This window comes from Chelonoidis abingdonii, chromosome 9, assembly GCF_003597395.2.
Source record: "Chelonoidis abingdonii isolate Lonesome George chromosome 9, CheloAbing_2.0, whole genome shotgun sequence".
Taxonomy (NCBI): domain Eukaryota; kingdom Metazoa; phylum Chordata; order Testudines; family Testudinidae; genus Chelonoidis; species Chelonoidis abingdonii.
The window spans coordinates 52,520,676-52,544,812 of record NC_133777.1 but is presented as its reverse complement, the minus strand read 5'-3'; the positions used below and the strand labels follow the sequence as shown (position 1 = coordinate 52,544,812).

The following is a 24,137-nucleotide window of genomic DNA, read 5'->3' as shown; positions in this document are numbered from 1 at the left end:
CTTAAGTGAAAAGCTATAACATTTTGAGACTGTTGAAGCAAATAATATATGGGTGTCTCCAGTGTTTTATGATTTTATCTATGTTGAAAATCATTTATATTATTTAATTTTAATATAAAATGGCATTTTAAAAAGAGCCCCAAACTAAGGAAATAAAATTACACTAATCCTGGCTGGGAACAGATGTTTGTAGAGTCCCTTATGCAGAATCTGAGACAAGCTTCAACTGGACAGATCTGGTGAAAGATACACCTTTACCCCGATATAATGCGACCCGATATAACATGAATTCGGATATAACACGGTAAAGCAGCGCTCCGGGGGGCGGAGGGGCGGCGGCTGCACACTCCGGTAGATCAAAGCAAGTTCTATATAACATGGTTTCACCTATAATGCAGTAAGATTTTTTTGGCTCCCGAGGACTGCGTTATATTGGGGTAGAGGTGTACTCTCATGTATGGTGGCTAAGCGTTTTCAGTAGTAGCACCCCATCTGTATGATGTAATGACTCAACAGAGGAGGTCAATACTGACTCAGTTCCTGTTCCCATTGATGACTAAGAGTATGTCTACCGTGTGGCTGGAAGGTGAGTTCCAGCTCAAGGAGACATCCTGTGCTAGCTCTGATTGAAGTAGTATGCTAAAACGCAAGTGTAGCAGAAGGTGGGGCTGTCCCTCTCCCCACTCTCCAAGTACAATCCTGTCTGAGACCTCTCCCACCGCTCATGTTGTCATGGCTAAACTTCTCTTTGTGGCACACTAGGGAGTTACACTGTTCTTGAGTGGGGAATTATACCATCCAGTTCCAACATAGATACACCCTAAATACGAGACCCATATCCTTCAGGAGACTTTCTCCTGTAGTGGCATCTTCCCAGAAACAATAGCTAACTGGTGAGAAAGTAAGAGATAAAGAAAAGCAAAAGTTAGGATCTCTTCTCACCAGACAGTTGCTCACTGGGAACCAGGGAAGCTGAAAGATTTTGCTATCTAGAATTCTTAATGCTGCGTTTTATTGATGCACAGTGCCTAGACACCACTGTGATGGATTTAGGTTTCTAACTGAAAGATGGACCATAGTGGTTGTTTTTTTGTAATGCTGACAGAAATGCTGTTTTAGATGATAATATTCTGCCTTGGGTTAATATTCGGTTAAATTAAAATCTGCTATTTCATTTCCCTTTTGCCATGGCAGGAACTCTCCTGGTAACCCATGATTACTGGGAGACTGCATTTTGATTTACTGGTGGTGGACTACTGCCCACAGTGAACATACTTTCAGTTAAGTGGAATATGGGGAAAGGAAATGGAGAAAAAAGTGGGAGACTGCAGAATAAGTCAGATTTGGTAGCGGTTAGGAGCATTCTACAAGGAGGGCAATTATACTTCCATTTGCTTATCAATCTTTGTACAGATCATCTGCTCTGAACTGTAGATCTACCCTGGGTCTCAAAGAATTTACTTTGTATATTTTGTTAATGAGGCATTTCTTCATTACGTAAATGTTTTTGCTTCACCTTAGTAACTTTATGAAGCTAGGGGATGATAGTTCTTCATACACACACCTTGGTGTTTAAGCTCTGTCTTCCAAGTCACTACTGGCTGAATTGCGAGTTACCGACATAAGAATGGTCACACAAGGTCAGACTGATGGTCCAGCTAGCCCTCTATCCCGTCTGCTGACACTGGCCAATGCCAGATGCTTCAGAGGGAATGAAAAGGACAGGGGCAATTATCAGCTGATCCTTCCCCTGTTGTCCAGTGCCAGCATCTGGCAGTCAGAGGCTGTGGGACACTGAGAGCATGGGGTTGCATCTCTGACCATCTTGTCTTAACAGCCATTGATGGACCAATGCTCCATTAATTTTCCTAATTCTCTTTTGAACCCAGTTGTGCTTTTGGCCTTCACAGAGTTCCACAAGTTGACTGTGTGTTGTGTGAAAAAGTACGTCCTTTCGTTTGTTTTAAACTTGCTGCCTACTAACGTAGTTCTCATGTTGTATGAAGAGGTAAATAACACTTCCTTATTCACTGTCTCCACGCCATTTGTGATTTTATAGACCCCTATCATATCTCTTCTTAGTTCTCTCTATTCCAAGCTGAACAGTCCATCTTTTTAATCTCGCATCATAAGGAAGCTGTTCCATACCCCAGTCATTTTTGTTGCCCTTCTGTATACCTTTTCCAATTCTAATATATCTTTTTTGTGGGTTACAACCCACAATGAACATGCGTTCGGTGAAGTTGAATGTGGGGAAATGAAACGGAGAAATAATGAGAGACTGCATAATAGATCAGCAGGATAAATCAGAATAAACTAGAACTGGACACTATTCAAGGTATGGGTATATTATTGCTTTATACAGTGGCATTACAATATTTTCTGATTTATTATTCATCCCTTTCCTAATGGTTGCTAACATTATTAACTTGGTTGACTGCCACTGCTCTACCCATGATGACTCCAAGATCTCTTTCTTGAGTGGTAACAGCTAATTTAGACCCTATCGTTTTGTATATGTAGTTGGGATTATGTTTTCCAATGTGCATTATTTTACATTTATCAACTCTGAATTTCATCTGCCGTTTTGTTGCCCAGGCATAACAAATGACTATGGTTATTTGTAGAATTGTAGCCCTCAAAAGGGTCAAATATAGATGGGGGCCCCATTGTGCTAGGTGCTGTACAGACAGAAGCCCTGCCCTGAAGAACTTGCAGTTGGAAGAGAAATATTTAAACATAGTTGAAGTATGTTTTGTATCTTGCTCAGACTTTCAACACTAACTTTACTATAGTAGGCATAATTCTTGCATTCTGATGTTAATTTTGATATGGTTAAAGCAACATTTCTTTCCTGAGCAGGAGCTTTCCCCTATGTAACAAGGTGAACAATTCATGACATGGAGTTGGATTTCTATGTGCTCTTATTGAGGAATTTTTACTGTATTCTCCGTTGCAGAAAGAGGTGTCACCAGAGACTCAGCTTCATGCAAAACTGTTATGTCTGGATAAAGATTATACAGAAGCTGTAATGAGTTGTCTTCCTCATAGAAGGTCTGTTTGAAAATTGTCATATGGTCCAAACATGGAGCATGAGGTAGTGAAAAGCAGCGAGTGTTAATCTTGAACTAAATCCCTGAGCTGGAACTTCTGTTGCCCTGTTTAATCCAGCTGGTGGTTAACATCTGTGTTACAGACCAAGCATGTCTAGTATTTCCTCTTACCTGTTGACTGTACTGAGCAATATTTCTGGTGGAATTTAGTGAATCGGAATGGTGGTTTTACTCTGCCACACCACTATTAAAGCAGGTTAAATAACACTTTGATATTAATTTTCTCTGTCAAGTCCACTGGACCCTAGTGATTAACTTGAAATCAGAACTCAGAATGTTCGTTGCTACAGGCTTTCCATTTTAAAATACAGATGGAAATTTCCTCTTGGACTCATAAAATAAAGGTGTTGCGTATCACAGCATCTGTAAAAGGAATTGTGTAGAGACTTGTTCCTGCACTAAACTTTGGCAAACAGTTCAAACGTTCTGTTTTTCTTGCATCTCATGATGGTCCCTTCTGACCTTAAAGTCTATGAGAATCTTTGTGGAGAAACTGTTCAGAATAGTCTAAACCAAATAGTGTCCCTCATTCCTAATTTCTAGGAATTTGCTTTCAGCCCTGATTTGTAGTCCCTTTTCAATATAAAATGTATAGAATTAGGGCTGTCCAACAATTTTAAAAAATCGTGATAAGTCACACTCTTAATATACCCCTACCCTGATATAACGCGGTCCTCGGTAGCCAAAAAATCTTACCGTGTCATAGGTGAAACCGTGTTATATCGGGGTAGTGGCGGCAGGGCTCCGACGGTGCTTTAAAGGGCCAGGGCTCCCCACAGCGGCCAGAGCTCCGAGCTCTTTAAAGTGCTGCCCGAACCCAACTGCCGGAGCCCTGGGGTAGCTGCAGCAGGGCTCTGGTAGTGATTTAAAGAGCCCAGGGCTCTGACCGCTGCAGGGAGCCCTGGGCCCTTTAAAGCGCTGCCTGAGCCCTGCTGTTGGAGCCCTGGGCTAGTGGCAGCAGGGCTCCAGCGGTGATTTAAAGAGCCCCAGGCTCCAGCCGCTGTGGGGAGCCCCAGGCCCTTTAAATCTGCATCTGAGCCACGCTGCTGGATATAGTACGGTAAAGCAGCCCAGCACCCCCATAGCACTGCTTTACCGCATTATATCCGAATTCGTGTTATATCAGATGGCGTTGTATCGGGGTAGAGGTGTGATAGAATGCCATTTATTTAAATATTTTTAGATGTTTTCTACATTTTCAAATATATTGATTTCAGTTACAACATAGAACACAGTGTACAGAGCTCACTTTATATTATTTTTATTACAAATATTTGCACTGTAAAAAAGAAAAGAAATATTTTTCAATTCACCTCATGCAAGTACTTTAGTGCAGTCTCTTTATTATGCAAGTGCAACTTACAAATTTAGAATTTTTTTTTTACATAACTGCACTCAAATCCAAAATAAAGTAAAACTTTAGAACCCACAAGTCCACTCAGTCCTACTTCTTGTTCAGCTAATTGCTAAGACAAACACATTTGTTTACATTTATGGGAGATAATGCTGCCCTCTTCTTTCTTACAATGTCGCCTGAACATGCGAACAGGCATTCACATGGTACTGTTGTAGCTACAACATATTTATGCTCCAGATATGCTGAATATTTGTATGCCCTTTCATGCTTTGACCACCAAGCCGCAGAACATGCTTTCGTGCTTAAATCTATTTTTTCAGTTTTTATTAGTCTGATCTAGTATTGGGCTGAAGTTTGTACTTTTGTGAATTTCAGAGAAACTTAGAATGGGAGTTGTTCTGTATTAAAACCAGTACTGAGTTTTTGCAACTTCAGTAGCTTATGTTTACCAGAAAGCACTCTTAGTTGAGTATTTTTGACTCTTAGTATTGAAGAGTGATGGTTAAACTTCCCTCAGTATATTCCCCCCTCCATTACAAACAAACAACTGTTCTTCAAATCAGGGACTGTATTTAGAAGTTCCTTAAATGTAAGCTGATTCACCAGTCCTATTCAGTTTACTGAGAGTGTCCACTCTGGAAAGTTATTTTAAAAAAATCAGGCAGTTCAGTTCTTGTGTTTACATGGACCCTAATTTTAGGCGTAAGCCTTCATTTTCTGAAACTGGATCAAAGGATGCAGATCTGAAAAGTAACTGACTTACAGCAACGAGCCTAAAAGTGGGGCCCACTTGTAGTGACATGCATGATGTGATAACTCCAGGATGTCAAACTTTCTGAAGATACACGCTCATTTGAATTTTGTCTTTGTTTAGTATTCTTTACCAGCGAGCCACTGGGCATCATGCTTTTTCAAATGAATATTACTATTACTTTAATGAAAAATGGATGGGTAGATTTGTTTGAATACAGTATAATGTGCTTGTGCAAATTATACTTCCTGTTTTTAACTACAGATGTAGGAGAAACGTTAAGATTGTATTTTCTACTGCATCTTTAAATGTAGAACATGAGACATGAAGGGCTTTTCTGCACATGAATTCAAGATGGCTGTTAGATGAAACTGTTACATATACTCGTACGTGTGTTTTTTGAGTGGCAACTTCCTTTGTCTAAAGTCATTCCAACAGAGTATCTGCCTGCTCTTCATTAATGAAAAACATAAGATACCAGGAAAAGATCAGAATCGATTTAACCTTTTTAATAGGCAATTCAATAACCAATTCAGGTCACAAAATGTCAGACATTAGAAGCCAGATAGTCTCATCTTTAGGCAAGATATAAGGGGAAGAGACGGAAAAAAGAAGCATTTCCTAATGTCATTTTAGGTCACTTAATCTTTTTAATGGAGAGAGAATACAAGAGAAAGTGAGACTTCAGAGGGTTCCATTATAATGACCCTGTTATAGCAATTGTGCCCAAGTACAGTAGAAATATTAGTGACAGTAATTCATCCTGCCACACCTGTGACTGACAGCGATGTTTCAAGCAGTGTTGTTGTAGTCGCATCAGTCTCAGGATATTAGAGCTGGTGCGTGAGGGAATATCTTTTATGGCACCAACTTCTGTAGGAAAGAGAGAGACGCTTCTCAGGGTATGTCTACACTACGGGATTATACCGATTTTACAGAAGCCGTTTTTTAAAAACAGATTGTATAAAGTCAAGTGCACGCAGTCACACTAAGCACACTAATTCGGTGGTGTGCGTCCATGTACCGAGGCTGGTGTCGATTTCCGGAGTGTTGCACTGTGGGTAGCTATCCCATAGCTATCCCATCGTTCTCCCCCGCCCCTTGGAATTCTGCATTGAAATTCCAGTGCCTGATGGGGCAAAAAACATTGTTGCGGGTGGTTCTGGGTACAGCCTCACCCCTCCCTCCGTGAAAGCAGCAGACAACTGTTTCGCACCTTTTTTCCTGGGTGAACTGTGTAAATGCCATAGCACAGCAAACATGGATCCTGCTGAGCTCAAGACAGCAATTATGGATGTTGTAAAGACCTCGCACATTCTCATGCAGTCTGTGCTGAACCAGGACCTGCAAAACCAGGTGAGGAGGTGGCGGCTATGGCAGCACGGCGACGAGAGTGATGAGGACATTGACACAGAATTCTCTCAAACTGCGGGCCCCTGCGCTTTGGAGATCCTGCTGGTAATGAGGCAGGTTCTAGCCATTGAACGCCGATTTTGGGCCTGGGAAACAAGCACAGACTGGTGGGACCTGCATAGTTTTGCAGGTTTGGGACAATTCCCAGTGACTGCGAAACTTTCGCATGCGTAAGGGCACTTCCATGGAACTTTGTGACTTGCTTTCCCCTGCCCTGAAATGCCAGAATACCAAGATGAGAGCAGCCCTCACAGTTGAGAAGCGAGTGGCGATAGCCCTCTGGAAGCTTGCAACACCAGACAGCTACTGGTCAGTTGGGAATCAATTTGGAGTGGGAAAAATGTACTGTGAGGGCTGCTGTGATGCAAGTAGCCAAAACAATCATTAAGCTGCTCCTATGAAAAGGTAGCGATTCTGGAAATGTGCAGGTCATAGTGGATGGCTTTGCTGCAATGGGATTCCCTAACTGGTGGGGGGGGGGGCGGGAATTGATAGATGGAACCCATATCCCTGTCTGGGCACCAGAGCACCCAGTACATAAACTGCAAGGAGTACTTTTCAGTGGTGCTGCAAGCACTGGTGGATCACAAGGGACGTTTCACCACATCCACGTGGGATGGCCGGGAAGGGTTCATGACGCTCGCGTCTTCAGGAACACTACTCTGTTTAAACAGCTGCAGCAAGGGAATTACTTCCCAAACCACAAAATAACAGTTGGGGATGTTGAAATGCCTGTCGTTATCCTGAGGACCCAGCCTACCCCTTGATGCCATGGCTTATGAAGCCGTACACAGGCAGCCTGGACAGTAGTCAGGAATTGTTCAACTACAGGCTGAGCAAGTGCAGAATGGTGGTAGAATGTGCATTTGGCTGTTTAAAGGCGCGCTGGCGCACATTACTTGACTCGATAAGACCTCAGCCAAACCAATGTCCCTTTATTATTGCTGGCTTGCTGTGTGCTCCACAATCTCTCTGAGAGTAAGGGGGAGACCTTTATGGTGGGGTGGGAGGCTGAGGCAAATCACCTGGCCGCTGATTACGTGCAGCCAGACACAAGGGTGATTAGAAGAGCACGCCAGGAAGCGGTGCACATCAGAGAAGCTTGAACACCAGTTTCATCACGTGCCAGGGTACGTACGGTGTGACCGCTGTGTTTGTCCTCCCCCCCCCCCGATTGAACTCCTTCCCTGTAAGCAACCCACCCTCACCCTTCGATTACAGCTTGCTTAAGGAAATAAAGTCACCATCATTTAAAAAGCATGTATTCTTTATTAATTCATTATAAAAAGAGGGAGCGAACTGACAAGGTAGCCCAGAGTTGGTTTGGGAGGAGGATAGGAGGGAAGGAAAAGGCCACTAAAAAATTTCAAAGTAATGACAACCTTTTGGTTGGGCTGTCCACGGGGGTGGAGTGGGTGGGTGTACGGAGCCTCCCACCATGTGGTTCTTACACGTCTGGGTGAGGAGGATAATGGAACATGGTGAGGGGAGAGGGTGGTTATACAGGGGCTGCAGCGGCACTCTGTGATCCTGCTGCCGTTCCTGAAGCTCCACCAGATGCCAGAGCATGTCAGTTTGATCACGCAGCAGTCCCAGAGTTGCATCCTGCCACCGCTGATCTTCCTGCCTACACCTCTGATCTTCCTGCAGCCACCTCTCATCTCGAACGTCCTCCTGTCCTCATGTACACTGACATTTCCTGTAATTTGATACCACATCCTTCCACTCATTCAGATGAGCTCTTTTATTGCGGGTCACTTCTATGATTTCCGATAACATTTCGTCTCGCGTCTTTTCTTTCCTCTGCCTTTTCTAAGATAGCCTTCGGGGTGGAGTAGGGAGGCTTGAAAAATTTACAGCTGCATGAGGGAGGGAAAAAAGGGAGAGAAGTATTTAAAAAGATTCATTTTACAGAACAATGCTTATACTCGTTCACGGTGAACACACTATTCACCTTACATAGCATATGTGATTTCACTACAAGGTTGCATTTTGCATCTTAATATGAGTGCCTGCGGCTCTGGTGTTTAGAGATCTCACAGACGCAGGTCCGGGCAGCAGAATTCGGCTTTGCATCTGGCCATGGATTAGCCATTGTCTTTTGGCTTCTGCAGCCTTCATATATCAGCGCCCTCCTTTACCAAACAGCAAGCAAAGCCTTTCAGTGCTGCTTCTTTCCTGTTAACATGCAACAGCAGAAACCACCCCCCCCCCATCCAATTCTCCTGGGATGCTCGCTTTACGCCTCCCCTCACCACGTGGCTGGTAGCAGGGAAGATCCCTGCTAGCCAAACAGGAGAGAGCTCAGCGCCAATCACCCCCCCTTCCCTCCCCCTGCTTGGCTACCTGCAAGGAAGGATTTCTTTTACCGCAACAGGCAAACAGCCCAGTAGGAATGGCCGTCTCTGTCCCCTTAATTAAATTCCTGAATTTCAGCCAGGTTACCATGAAATGATATCACTCTCCTGAGGATAACACAGCGAGATAAAGAATGGATGTTGCTTGAATGCCAGCAAACACAGGACCATACACAGCTTAGGCTTTGTCATGCAATGATACCAGTTACTTGCTACATGCATGGCATGGTCAAGGTGTTCCTTACTGTGGAGGACGGAATAAGGCTGCCCTGACCAGAAACCTTCTGCAAAGGCTTTTGAATACTTTCCAGGAAAGCTTCATGGAGAATGTCCCTGAGGATTTCTGCTCCTCCAGACCATGTTTAACAGACTTTCCAGTAACTGTACTGGCCGTGATGCATCCCAAGTCCTCAGGGCAAATTAATCATAAAAACGTTTCTTTTAAACCATGTTTTTATCTTTACAAAGGTACACTCACCAGAGGTCCCTTCCATGGGCTTCAATTGTTGTGGATAGTGGCTTGGGTGGGCTGGGAGGGTATTCCGTCAGGATGAGAAAAAGCTCCTGGCCACTGGGGGGAGAACGGAGTGCAGTGTGCTCTCTGCAAGCTCGTCCTCCTCTTCCTCCTCCTCATCTTCCCTGTCCCAGTATCCTCAGGCATGGCTGAGTCCCCCCTCGAATACACGGAACGGGATGGGGTAGTGGTGGCGGACCCCCCTACGAATTGCATGTAGCTCAGCGTAGAAGCGGCTGTTTTCGGCCTACCCCGGCCCTTTCCGTTTGCTTCTTTGGTCTTTCTATAGGGCTTGTTCTGAGCACCTTAATTTCAACGGCACTGTACTGTATCCCTGGTGTGGCCTCTCATGCATCTTGGCCTTGGAAATGTTTTCAAATGTTTTTTCACTTAGTTTTGGAACAGAGTTCTGTTAGCGGTGGAATGCCTCTCCCCATTATAGCGATGATCAGATCCAGTACCTCCCATGCAGTCCATGCTGGAACTCTTTTTCGATTCTCAGGAGACTGCATTGTTACCTGTACTGAGCTCTGCATGGTCACTTGTGCTGATGAGCTCTCCACGCTGGCCAAACAGGAAATGAAATTCAAAAGTTCGCGGGGCTTTTCCTGTCTACTTGGCCAGTGCATCCGAGTTCAGATTACTGTCCAGAGTGGTCACAATGGTGGACTGTGGGATACCACCCGGAGGCCAATACCGTCGAATTGCGGCCACACTATCCCTAATCCGACATGGCAATACCGATTTCAGCGCTACTCCCCTCGTCGGGAAGGAGTACAGAAATCAGTTTTAAGAGCACTTTATATCGAAATAAAGGGCTTCATTGTGTGGATGGGTGCGGGGTTAATTTGGTTTAATGCTGCTAAATTCGGTATAAACGCGTAGTGTAGACCAGGCCTCAGCTACACAGAGCTCTTTCTCAGGTCTGGGAAAGGTACTCCAGTGTGTCTCAGCTAAATATAAGATTGAACAGATAGTTTAACATAAGTAGTTACCACGTATTTTATGGGACCATTCAAGGTGAAGCAGCCTGTTAACACCCCTTTATTCATAGGACAAAAAAGGGAGTTGGTGGGTTACAGATTGTTGTAATAAGCCATAAATTCTGTGTCTTTATTAAAACCATCATTTTTAGTGTCTAGCAAAATTATAAATTTAAGTTGCCAGGCTTGTCTTTTGAAAGGGTTGTACAGGTATCCTTTCAGGATGAGAGCACAGGTGATATGGTGTTTTTGTCTTTTATCATTTTCCTATGTGAGTTCATTCGAGAGTGATTTTCCTGCTTTCCCACCATTGCTATTTGGCATTTAGTGCACTGGATGAGATAATCACATGTTATGATAGGCATGTGTAGGACCCCTGGAATTTGAAAGGTGTGCTGTGGGGGGTGTTGATCATTGTGGCAGTGGAGATATGTTTGAAGGCCAGAGAGGGGGTTCATGGAAGATTTCTTTCAGGATGGGGTCCCCATTGAGTATGGGTTGTCATTTGATGATACCCTGTATGGGGTCCAGTATGGGGTGCTGGGTGACAACTATGGATATGCAGTCAGAGTGGCTGTAGATGAGGAAAGTGTCTGTCTTATGTGTCCCCCAAACATCTGAGTTGAAGTAAATTTTACCTGCTTACCTACCTAGTGACTCTTTAAAGTGGCTTGAAGTTTTCTTCCAGAGGAGATGACTAATTCAGATAAAAAGCTAATCTTCTAAGTCCTCCTGGAGTTTGGTAGGGCCCCATTAGCTGAAATTGTGACTATGCATCCTGGAGGATGAGTAAGTTCTCAGTTCCATACCAGTCAGACCTATATTGTACTTGAACAAATGTATATGTATGATTGAGGTCTATAAAATAAAGACTGGTATGAAGTAAATAAGGAAGTGTTATTTACTCCTTCTCATAACACACGAACTAGGGGTCACCAAATTAAATTAATAGGCAGCAGGTTTAAAACAAAAGGAAGTATTTCTTCACACAGTGCACGGTCAACCTGTGGAACTCTTTGCAAGAGGAGGGTGTGAAGTCCAAGACTATAACAGGGTTCAAAAAAGAACTAAATAAATTCATGTAGAATAGGTCCATCAATGGCTATTAGCCAGGATGGGCAGAGATGGTGTCCCTAGCCTCTGTTTGCCAGAAGCTGGGAATGGACGACGGGACATGGATCACTTGATGATTACCTGTTCTGTTTATTCCCTCTGGGGCACCTGGCATTGGCTACTGTTGGAAGACAGGATACTGGGCAAGATGGACCTTTGGTATGACCCAGTATGGCCATTCTTTGTTCTTAAGGTGATTCAACCCTTTAAGGTAGTAGGATCCAGACCAGACAGCCCTGTTGAGAGGTCTGGCTCATCTAAATCCAGGCATGCTGGGGAACGTAATTACTTGACAGAACTAGGGATCTGTGGTGTTAGGTCACATAACCAGTCACAGTAGGAAATCCTGTAGCTAACTTAGTCCGTGGCTGAAAGAGTACAGGGTAGAGTTCTCCAGAGATTCCAGGCGGCCTTCTGGGAGAGGAGACCTGCAGAGACAGTCTCAGTTTAGAGGTTGTCTAGCCCTGGGGGGGTAAACGGGGGGACTATACAGATTCTGGAGCCTATTACAAACTGCTACTTATTGAGCCCGGGGAAGAGGGCTATAAGGTTTTGAGTGTTCATTTTTATAAACCAGACTCAATAGGGGAACACTACTGTGAAAATAGCACACGTGGAAGCTGAAACTAGAGTAATTCAGAATACAAATAAGGTGAAAAATTTTAATAGTGAACATAGTCAACCACAGGAAGAACTAAACAAGGGGTTCTGGTGGGATTCTCTGTTGCTGGAAATATTAAAATCAAGATACTAGAAAATACTTGCTTTAGTTCAACCACAGCTATTGGACTTGAAACAGGAATTAACTACAGGTAGACAAATGTCCAATGTTGTAGAAAAAGTCAAACTAGGTGATCACAGTGGTCTCTTCTGGCCTTAAAATCTGATTGTATGAAACTAATTAAGAACTTTACTTTGGATCCATATGTGGCTTTGACAAGAGGACATGTTAATATTTGTTTTGATTTAAGCATGCATTGTTCCTTAAAGTAGGGCTTTTAATATGAATTTATACTACTGAAGAGTTCAAAACTAATGGATTAATTCAGTTAAAATCATGAAACCACTATTCAGTCAGTACTAAAGGATGCACTGTTGGATGGATGCCCAAGAAAGAGGTATTGTCAGCTGGTGCAGTATTCGACATGCCTCAGACAGTATGTTAGATCTGTAAAATTACGTACATACTTGTCTTAAAATTACTTTAAAACATGCCAACAAAAATAATCTCGTAGCTGTGGTATGTTAGTGAGAGTTTCTACAGAATTGATATTTGAATGTGTTTAATTTATGCACTTCATTTCGATATTCCTTTTAAATTAATTGAAAGATGGAAGTCTGAAAACATTAATTAGAAAATGCGGAGGACTCATTCTATTACTACTTTTCCAGGTATTTTTAGTGGGCTCCCAAAAGTGATCTGGCACCATGGTGGCCCTGTCCTTGAAGATCTGCGTCCGCCAGTGCAATGTGGTGAAGACGATGCAATTTGAACCATCCACTGCAGTGTATGATGCATGTAGAGTTATTCGTGAGCGAGTGCCTGAGGCTCAAACAGGGCAAGGTTAGTCTGTAAATCTATATCCTTCTCCCCGCCCTCCCNTCCTAAAGTTTGTTTAAAGAAAAAAAAATGCACTTCTGAAATTTGTTGTACTTGAAAGGTGTTCCATTCTCTCTGCACTTAATGTTCTTGGTTGAATAGCAATTGTTTTAAAAATCCCATTCTTTCAAGGTCTAATATGCACTAAAACCACAAGTTTTAATCATCAAAACTTTCACTTCCCGACCAGCTCTCTCACATGCAGATTGTGTCTACAGAGCATCTTTCCCTGTTTGCACATCCACATCTACCACATTGTCAAGCTATGTTGGTAACAGGGCAGTCTGGGGAAATATGGGCAGGTGCTCCCCAGGACTGCAGCGAGTGGGGACTGCCTGGAGCATGCACAGTCAGTGCCTTTAGCAGGAAAAGGGACCCAGTGCACTCAGAGCTAAGGAGGATAATGGGCCAAACAGACTGCACAAGCTTGGTTAGAGGGCCTTGTGTACTATAAAGAAAAGTGCTGAAATGGTTACAAAAAGACAACTGTGGGCCTACAACGGGCAAAACAATGTTGGCTCCCATAGTTACTAACGTAGGTTAAATGTGCCACATGCAGATACAAACTGTGTTGAGTGAAACCATGCTGCTACCTAGTTACAAACTCTGTTGAGAAGTGTGGTAAAGACATGGAAAGGACTCTAGCCAGCCATGTTGTAAGAGCTATTTAGAAGTAATGCACAGGTATTGTAGCTGTAACACAATGACCTACAGGCCTGAGGCCTGTATAACATTTATCTTAGCATAACCAAGCCCTAAAATGTTAGTAATGATGTACGTGGTTATTAGGTAAATTGTAATTAACCGATAGTTTGACTTTGAGTCACCAGGTAAGTATTAAAATAAACAAGAGTGATACGAGTTGGCAACAGGTGAAGTAAGATGCCTCAGAAGTATACTTTTATAATTTTAGGGAAAGTTTTAAAAGAACGCTGAATTTGACCAAAACGTACATGAATTAACCGCAGGTATACCATGGCAAAAAATTGACGTAAATGCTAATGAATATAATCTAAGTGACAAATTGACCTATTAAAGGTAGGGACCCTAAGTATAGAGGTGTGAAGGTACATGTAAGGAAAGAAAGTTGAAACCATCGTTAATATGTATGAGACACGGTGAGCACTAGCATAACCCACTATAAAAGGTAAGACCCAGTCTGAGGACAGTAGGAAATGTTGGAATGTGCTGGCTTGATGACCATATGTTGATTGCCTCACCAGTTCCGGGATTCCTCACTATGGATAATGTGAGTATGCAAGTGCTGGCCATTTTGTATTGGCACTATCTCCTTCGCTATATTAAAGTATTTGTGATCTTGTTTGTTTTGCTAATAAAGTTTATAACATTATTATTCAGAGAATATGTAATGGATAGTTTCTCATTTGCTCCTCAAGATCCTCGTTCTGTTGACAACTTTTCTGCTGTGCCTGATTCAGAGGTAGAACCCTTTCAAGCTACTGCGTAGCACATAAATTCACTCTTACCAGGCTACACAATGTTTTTGCTAAACAATTCAGGTTTATCACAACCCTCTAGCTTTGTGCTGTCTATATTGTCCCTCTAGAATGTAAGGCCTTACAACCAGGTCCTGGCCTATCACTAAGGCCCCTGAGTATGACAGTAATACAAATAATAAAAAATAATGAACCTGCTGATTACATATTCCTCCCCTACTTTAGAGCTATTATTTCTGTTATAAATTCTGAAGCAGTTGTTGCCCACGAAAGCTTATGCCCAAATAAATTTGTTAGTCTCTAAGGTGCCACAAGTACTTCTCGTTCTTTTTGCTGATACAGACTAACACAGCTACCACTCTAAAATACTGTTGTTTCTCTAGGTAGTCTAATTATCACAAGAATAGTGGTATGTTTTCAGTACAGAAATATTTTCTCCCTTGTAGAGGAGTGTTTTAGCACGACAGGGCCTTAGTACACCTCTACCCCGATATAACACGCCGCGATATAACACATATTCAGATATAATGCGGTAAAGCAGTGCTCCGGGGAGGTGGGGTTATGCACTCGAGTGGATCAAAGGAAGTTCAGTATAACACGGTTTCACCTATAACGCGGTAAGATTTTTTGGCTCTCAAGGACAGCGTTATATTGAGGTAGAGGTATATATGGATATAAGGAAAGGCATTTTATTAGTCCAGTCTTGCACGGTGCTGAATGTACTCAGCATCTGTTGAAATCAATAGACATTTAGGGCTGCATATCTTTTTAAGGTCAGGTGCAAGAGGAAGGGAACTCATCTAACTACAGATTTTCTCTTGTGTAGAAGGTTTTTTTTAAAACATACAATTGCATTGCAATAAATGTGTGAATGACACTGGTAAGTAGAAATATAATTACTGAGCTAATTGGCAAGTTTGACATTCTTGATGGTACAATCTGAATTATAGGACAGCTGTGCCCCATTAATTCTCCAGTGTGGTGTATGCTATGCACTCCTTTGCTGTCTGAGCTTCAACTCTGCCCACTCACACCAGCCTCTAGCATGCAAGTCACTGCTAGACAAATACCAGAGCGCTATACCCAGCCACTCTTGAATCACATATCGGGCGACATCTGCATATCCCTAGTTCCAGCCTTGCACTCCAGAAATGTACCATCTTGTACTTCTCAGTAACTTACTGAGCAATACAAGTGCATAAAGTCCATCATTTTAACAAAGAAAATGATCATGCCACCAGCCTTTGTTATCTGAGTAGATTTCCCGAAGCCCTTCCGCCAAAAGCACACTGGATTAGATAAAACACTAAAGTAAGTTTATTAACTACAGATAGATTTTAAGTGATAATAAGTGATGTAGACATAGAAAATCAGAATTGGTTACAAAAAGAAATGAAAACTGCACGCTGTTTCCTAAACTTTACCAAGACTAAATTTGAAACAAACAGCTTTTCTCACCCCTCTTAATGTTTCAGGCAGTTTACAGTTCTTAGTACACAGGCTGGGTTCCCTTCCCAGCCTGCGTCTAATTTTTCCCAGTTACAAATCCTTCAAACAATCTTGTTTCAGTAGAGAGGCAGGAGGAGAGAGTTGACCAGGCCCTTTTTCTATCCTGACTCTCTTTTTTTTACTGATGAAGTCCTTGCTGTTTCATGGGGTCTGGATGCCCCATTGCTAGAGCCCTGCCAATCTGTGAATATCCACAGCTCATTTTTGCAAATTGCACATTCTACAAATGTTATATCTAAAGCCCTGCAGGTATCCGGAGATCATTTTTGTGGACTGCAGATTTGATGCAGATACAAATTTTGTATCTGAGTAGAGCTCTACCCATTACCTATATGCTCTGCACTCAGTCCTTCATATGAATTGCAAATTATTGCTTGCACCTTCTGTATACTTGCAGCTTGAGGGGTTTCTGGGGATGATATGCCAGTCCTTTATTTCTAAAGAGCTAGTCTTGGTGTTCCCCAGATTCACAGCATGTTTCAGTAATAAACATGGCAAATATCATAACTCAATGTACAGTATTGATGCACACATTTTAAACAGGGCGGTAATATTCAGCAGATTGACTTTTCCAATGATACTTCGCAAGACATACTTTTTACGAAATTCTGATAAATCTTCTATAAGTGGGGAGCATTATAGTGTAGCGTGTCATGACAGGTTAATTTGGGATACTACATAATTACACCAAGTGACACAGACTGGTTGGCTTGTCACTGTCGAACCAACACCAGAATGCAATAAACACAATATGCTAATTTTTCTGTAAGAATAATATGTACTGTGCAAAGGTCATTGCTTATCCATGATTGAACTGAAAGGAATGAACATTTGGAGCTATATTAGATGCACTATTTGTGGAATGATTTGATGTAATTGACTGTGTGCTGAACTTATGTTTCCTAATCATCGCTGTGTGTATGGGTTTGCTTTCCAGTGATTAGCTTCCTAAATTAATCTGTGTAAGGAACTTTCTGGTGTGTTTTTACATTCAGGGGCTTTGGGAAAGGTTTCTCCATTAAAACTCCATATTTTTAGGCTAAATTCCTCTGAGAAGCTCATTTCTTCATAAATTGTATGTTTGAGACAGGTTACACAGCATCTATTAAAAACGCAAGCAGATTATTTTCTTTGAAAGCTGGCTCAAAGCAGTTTGTATAAAAATTCACTATCTTTAGGAATTTAACCATTTTATTCAACAAAAAGATAAACCTCTTGAGGCTTTATTGGCAGAAACTATTGTCTTTATTTTGTTGCACTTCTAATGGCTGGTAGTCTGTATGAACCTGATGCTACAATCTTGCTTTTAACATGTGTCAATAAAGAGATCGTGACATGTTTAGTCCAAAGTATGTGCACTGTTATGACAGATAGAAAAGAGAGGAATAACTTCATGTAGTTGAAATTGCAAGGAAGGTAGTATCAGTTGAATTAGATGTTTTCGTGGATTCTTAGTTTATTCAGTGAAACACTTTCATCAAGTAAACTCTTCATGTTTTGAAGCTGAATTGTTGGTTAGTATTATGAAGTGATTGAATGAAAAGTCTGTTAGCCTTAAATCTGAACTTTTCTGCATTTTTGATTATTATAAAAGTGTCTTATTCAAGTATAGTTAATTATAACTATGTATTACACATGCGGGATGAGGTTTGCTTGATGAACCATCCACTTCAGTGTAGAGTAAAGCCTATCTTTAAAATGCTGCCCTCTGCAGTCTAAGCTACATTTTCTTTAACTGGAGTAACTATACTTCTGCCAAACACTCATTAAGAGTGGAACGTAAATTGACAGAAGCTTGAACTTGAATGCTGGTCACCATGTTGTTTTTCTTTGTTTGTTTTGCCACAGTAATAGTGCCTTTTCTGTTTTGTTCCTCAGCCTCTGACTATGGATTGTTCTTGTCAGATGAAGATCCTCGGAAAGGTATTTGGTTGGAAGCTGGAAGGACACTGGATTATTATATGCTGCGAAGTGGGGTACAGCAAAATTCTGTCATCTTTTTTTCACCAGCAGATTTTGAGACAGTCGTATAGTCCAAAGAACTTAAGTCCTTGAAAAACATTTGGATGCAAGGACAAACCATTTGTTATCCTACAAGTGTCAGAGTTGGCAACCCACCATAGAACAGAATACTCAGCTAAAAGAATGAAAAATACTCACTAATTTTCTGAGTAAAACACAAATATTGGTCATTTTGCATCCAAACGTATACATTGGTAGGGTACCAGGAGATGTTTTAGCATTTTCATTCCAACGAAAGGATTATCCTTTCTTTCTTACGTGTGAGTGGAAGCAGAAGTGAACTGATATTTTTAATAGGGTTTGAACTCCTGGGTGAGATTCTGTGCTGAACCTTTGAGAGGTGCAGTATAGAACTAGCACCTTCATGCCTACCCAATCGTGCACTGCTCTAGGGGCCATGGAGACCACCGGAGTAGGCTGGACAACCCTTGGGGCCTAAGTAACAGCTGGCCAGAACTTCTGCAGTGCTGCAGCCTTGCCCCTGACACACCCTTCCTGACTCTAGCTCCACCTCAGCATGCCCTGTATGCCAAGGCTTGGGAGGGGTCCTCAGCACCATTATGGCTGGTCTTTCACAGTACCTGTACTGGGGAAATCTTCTGAGAGCATCCAGGGCTTTTAGATCCCCTTCATGCCGTTCTGGCATGAAGACTCTGCAGTGGGTTATTGAAGGTCTGAATAACAGGGTTTAGTGGAGTCACTTACACAGTTTTTAAACTAAAGCATGGTTGACTGTCAATACTAGAACTAGCCCCTGATGCGGGCAACAAGCTTTTAAAGTTTGTCTAAATAGTTCTTAAAAAATAATGTTGTATATGTCAAATTAAAACTTCAATCTGCTCCAGATTTCAGCTACATCAGTGTTTTACAGGCTTGGAATTGTTCTGAAGCTGTGTAATTCTTTGTGTGGTTTATTCCCTAGGATATTTTGGAGTACAAAAAGAAACAGAGACCTCAGAAAATACGAATGCTGGATGGATCAGTGAAAACTGTTATGGTGGATGATTCTAAAACTGTTGGTGAATTGCTGGTTACCATTTGCAGCAGGATAGGTGAGATTTCTTGGTCTGAATTTCTAAGAGAATATGATTTTTTCTCCTCTATGGTTTTTACCTTGGATTTCAGGATTCCGTGCATGTTATATACAGCAGTTTATCAACATCAGCCTTGTTATGCCTGTTTGAAAATAGATAGTATTCAGCATCAGTTACGCTGCATTAAAATAATCAAAATGGCTTTTTTCCCATTCCATAAAGAGGTTGCATCTGCCTTCCTGTGTGAATCAGTGGGGATTTACCCCGTAAAGGTTTTGCCACCAGATAGCACTCACCAGTTAGAGACACGTACGTTATTTGACACCTAATGTTTTAAATATTTCAGTATTTATTTCTTCCACATACAGTTTCCTTCTGTGAGGTGGTGAAGTAAAACTAGCTTTGTGCCTAACTAATGTTTAAGCAGGGATAGAATTTACTCTTCTATCTTATTGAGTGGAAAAGGCTTCTATTTTTATTAATGTGATCACTAAAGACATACAGGACTGGTTTATGCTAGGGTCTTAATGCTGGTTTGAATTGGGTACTACATTTAAATATGAATTGCACATTGAAAAACTCCTACCATTTAGTAATCAGTGAAAAAGTAGGTCATTTCTCCAGGTGATGTAAAGAAATGGCTTGGTGACCAGAAATGCCTTCTTGCATTTTCACCTGCTCATTTCACAAACATGCCTAGCCATGGGGACCCATATTGTTGTTGTTACTTCTAGACTTCACTGTGATATTGTGTTCGGTCTGGAGTTGACCATGGAAACCCCTCAGAGCAGCTGGTATACAGTATGGCTCCTTAGTCGTCTTAGACTCTTTCTGTCTTGAATAGCAGAACTCACATTGTCAATGCTTAACAAATCCTGGAAAACACAAGCAAGACAAAGAAATGAGAGCAGCTTAAACATGGACTAAGTGCTCTACACAGGCACTCGATACAGTTTCATGTGAAATGTATACTGAGGATTAACATCTGTAAAGCGCTAAAGTGGCCTAGACTACCAGTGTTTCGGAGGCTTTCCCAGGGCTCTGCCACATTTTGTCTGCCCATACTTAAGGAAGAAATTGCATGACTCAGAATTCTCCATCACATGGTCTCAGTTCTGGAACTTTATTCTACTCAAAATCCACGAGAGCTTGACCTGGTTACCTTTCTCAGGAGATTTAAAAATTTTAAGAAAGCAACTTTCTTGAGACTGAGGCCTGGTCCACACTACGCATTTAAACCGATGTTAGCAGCATTAAACCGATTTAACGCTGTACCCGTCCACACTACGAGGCCCTTTACATCGATATAAAGGGCTCTTTAAATCGGTTTCTGTACTCCTCCCCGACGAGAGGAGTAGCGCTGAAATCGGTGAGTACCATATCGGATTGGGAGTGTGGCCCACAACGCGGTTATAGGCTGTGCGTGGTATCCCACAGTGCACCACTGTGACCGCTCTGGACAGCAATCTGAACTCGGATGCAATGGCCAGGTAACAGGAAAAGCCCCGAGCGAAATTTTGATTATTCAGTTTCCGTGGTATGTGGCCCAGCGGAACTCTAGATGCAGTCCGATCCGTCGTGGCTCAAATGCTCAGTCCCAAATATCGCAAATAAACTTCCATAGCCACATTGGACTGTGTGTATCTGCGAGTACAACACTGGATCTGATCGATGTATGGGGAAACAATTTTTCGTGTGTATCAATAGCGCCGTTTACACGAGCAAATAAGTGACCAAAGCGTTCTTGAAAAAAAATCTGCTCCTCAGGGCTGAGCATTCATAGGGCTGGACGATGTACCACGTGTCTACGGAAGCCCAGGACTCTCAAATGCCGTCATGAGGGGAGGAGTAGTAAAAAAGACGGCTATTCTTGCACGTAATGTGTAACGATATGTAAGAGCTCAGCGTAGTCCCACGTCCGACAGAATAAGTGCAGGGTCTCCGCAAAGTAATTTTGCATTTCTTGGCTGAGCTCCCCTGCCTGTAGGTTCAAACACATTGTCGGCATGGTTTCAGATACTTGTCAATTTACTCCCTCCCCGCCCACGGGTGAATAGAAAATCGGTGGCAAACAGAAATCGTTCTCCTTGTCTTCTTCTCTCATGCTGTCACCTTAGTAGTCCTGATACCTGCATTATAGCTGCTGCAGCTAGAGATGCGCGCAAGTGGAAACGCAGTATCCGCGTCCTCTCCCCTGCCGGGTGCAGACCGGTGCGTCACAAAGCTGCGTTCAGGACTTGGTACCATTCCTCTACGTGTTCTATCAACCCATGTGAACTCTACTAGGTACTTGGGTTCGAGATTGGCTGAAGGCCCCGTCGTTGTATCGGCGGTTGCTGCGCCGCTAGCAATGACTAAGGAGTAGAGTGAACTTCACTCTGTGTTCATTACGCCAGATAGCATGGTACGAGATCAAAGACGGTGCTTTCCTCTCTGGGAGGAACCTAGTCTCTCATATAAGCAACTGGTGCTCGGGTGAGCTCCATTCAGTCCCTCTCTCCTCATTCCGTGGTATATAGGATAAAAGTTCTGTCCTGTCACTGGACTGTCATATGTAACCTGGCTGAGGAGGCTGCCTCCCCCTCATTTTCTATTTTGCTCGACTAAACTCTGCAGAACAGCTGAGTCTTATATTCTGGCATTTCTGTTTATGTACATTTTATCATTAATATCTAAATGGGCCTGCGCGGGTCAAATCAACACACCGGTATTAGACACCCTAGGTATAAGTTGTAAGGTAGAGGAGAAAGGCAACGGTGTGAATAGTTGGCAGCAGGTGAGCACCCCGCCCCCCCCGTGAAGATCCAGTGTAACTGCTATTCGCATGTTGCAGTGGAATATCATGACGGGTACGGGATTTCAGCTCTGTGACAAGACGTCGGGTGCTCTCTAAGGGATCGGTCTGATATGCGACGTGCTCTCTAGTACACTTGCACATAGTGTCTAGAGCTCAGACTGACTTATTTTAGAAACCATAAAAGGCTTCCAGTATTGCTCGGCGGAGTCTTCTCAACTTTTGCCTTTCGCACCCCCAGCAAGAGTGCCTCGACTCTCAGCAGTTGGTGCACCATGATAGCAGCAGACAGAATGAAGGACAGATAACTGTGCATCTGAATTTGCCAATTCCTGGCGTGGCCGCAAATCGGGGTTACCAGAACGGGAACTGATAATATCCCACATCTTTTCTAATACTATTTGCAAGCAACATGTATCTCACTTTGCTGCTTCTGTAGCGCCTCGCATGTTAGTGTCGTGCTCCTGTTCGCCGGGCGATACCAGTAAAGCAGATTTGAGTGGAATCTCGTTTAAGACATAAAAACAATCCTCTGCAATTAAAGGGACTGAAACGGGCTCTAGTTGGTGTTGGCCATGCTTGGTTATGTTCTGTTTCTTTGAATCCGCGAGCAACATCAGCGGGAAAGATCAGCTTGCACAAAAAATGTGCTCTGCCGTTGCTTTTTCCCGAAGAGGCGAGGGAAAAGATGATTGATGAATTTACCCAGAAACCGTCCCAGGCGGAACCTCGCGAATGTTTTTGCTCTCTACCACTGGCTCTCAACCAGATTCTTAAGAAGGGGGGGATGATGATCTTCTAAGAGAACTACTTGAGATAGCATGACTGTACCACGCTACCCCACACATGCAATCTGCTTCCCGTCGCAAATCCTCGATCGTGCTTTACGCCTTCGGACCCCTATGGATGCCTAGTTACGCCCAAAGTTAACTGCGACCTTAGTCTGTGGTGGGCTGCGTGCACTCGAGCTTTATCAATCTAGGCGTCATTGATGTAACATAGCGTGTTACTGTAAAATTGGGAATAATCCCACTAGCGTCGTAGCCGTCATTCTTGAAAAGGTAAATACCTGAATCAACTCCACAACAGAGTGTATTAATCTATCTTCTAATGATAATTTAAGTTAGACGCTCTAAAAGAGAGGTGTATGTTTGTCTTTTTGGTGCCGTAAAATTTTTTACGTATCTAAAATGAATGATCAGCCTAGGCTACTAGTTAGTCGCATAATAAATTCAGGGTTTTATAATTAATATTATTTTAGACATGGTTGTTCTGGATGTGCTTAGATTTAACTTCAAAGAGATAAGACTCATCCTCTTATCTCACTCAATTCTGATTAGTAATTTAAACTCTCCTCTTCGCATACTTGCTTAACAGTAGATGTCTATATTGTTCAGTGTATATTATCTACTGGCCCATGTTGCATGCTTTATAATAATGAAAATGTAAAGTGTCTTTCACTCCGTCTTTCACACATCCATGTAGGAATTGAAACCAAATTGATGAGATACTCGGTGATTTCCAGTGAGTGCTGTATTTCTGAGAATTACAGGCGGAGGGCACAGGTACACTTAGAAGACATCGACGTTGTTCGAGGATGAAAGAAAAATGGAGAAGTTGAGGCATAACAGAATAGAGTGCATTTGTTACAGTACTGTATGGCCACAAGGGCTGTTTGACCCTGAGCCCCGCCACCTGGGGCTGAAGCCAGAAGCCTGAGCAACTTAGTTGGTGAGGGCCCCCTGTGGCATGGGGCTCTGGACAGTTTCCTCTATATGACAATGATTTTTGCTCCATCAGCCACTGGGCTCTCAACCCAGAATTCTAAGGGGCGGGGGAGACTGTGAGAACTATGAGATAGCTATGGAATAGCTACCCACAGTGCAATGCTCCGGAAATCGACGCTAGCCTTGGACCATGGATGCATACCGCCAAATTAATGTGCTTAGTATGGCTGCGTGCACTCGACTTTATACAATCTGTTTTATAAAACCGGTTTATGTAAAATTGGAATAATCCCATAGTGTAGACGTATCTTGATAAAAGGTAAATACTGAATCAACTCCACATACAGAGTGTATAATTTTTTGAAGGATAATTTTCTGAGCCTGATAGAGGGA

General features: G+C 42.5%; 1 protein-coding gene across 2 annotated transcripts in view; it reads left to right on the top strand.

The window, feature by feature from the left end:
• TLN2 (talin 2) overlaps positions 1–24,137 on the top strand; it is a 245,794-nt gene that overhangs the window by 41,930 nt on the left and 179,727 nt on the right. For both annotated transcript variants that reach the window (XM_075069558.1, XM_075069557.1), the window contains exons 2-4: positions 12,994–13,165; positions 18,046–18,143; positions 19,112–19,241. In XM_075069558.1, coding sequence (XP_074925659.1) covers positions 13,030–13,165; positions 18,046–18,143; positions 19,112–19,241 — 364 coding nt within the window. In that variant the 5' untranslated portion in view covers positions 12,994–13,029. The remainder of the gene's footprint in view (positions 1–12,993; positions 13,166–18,045; positions 18,144–19,111; positions 19,242–24,137) is intronic.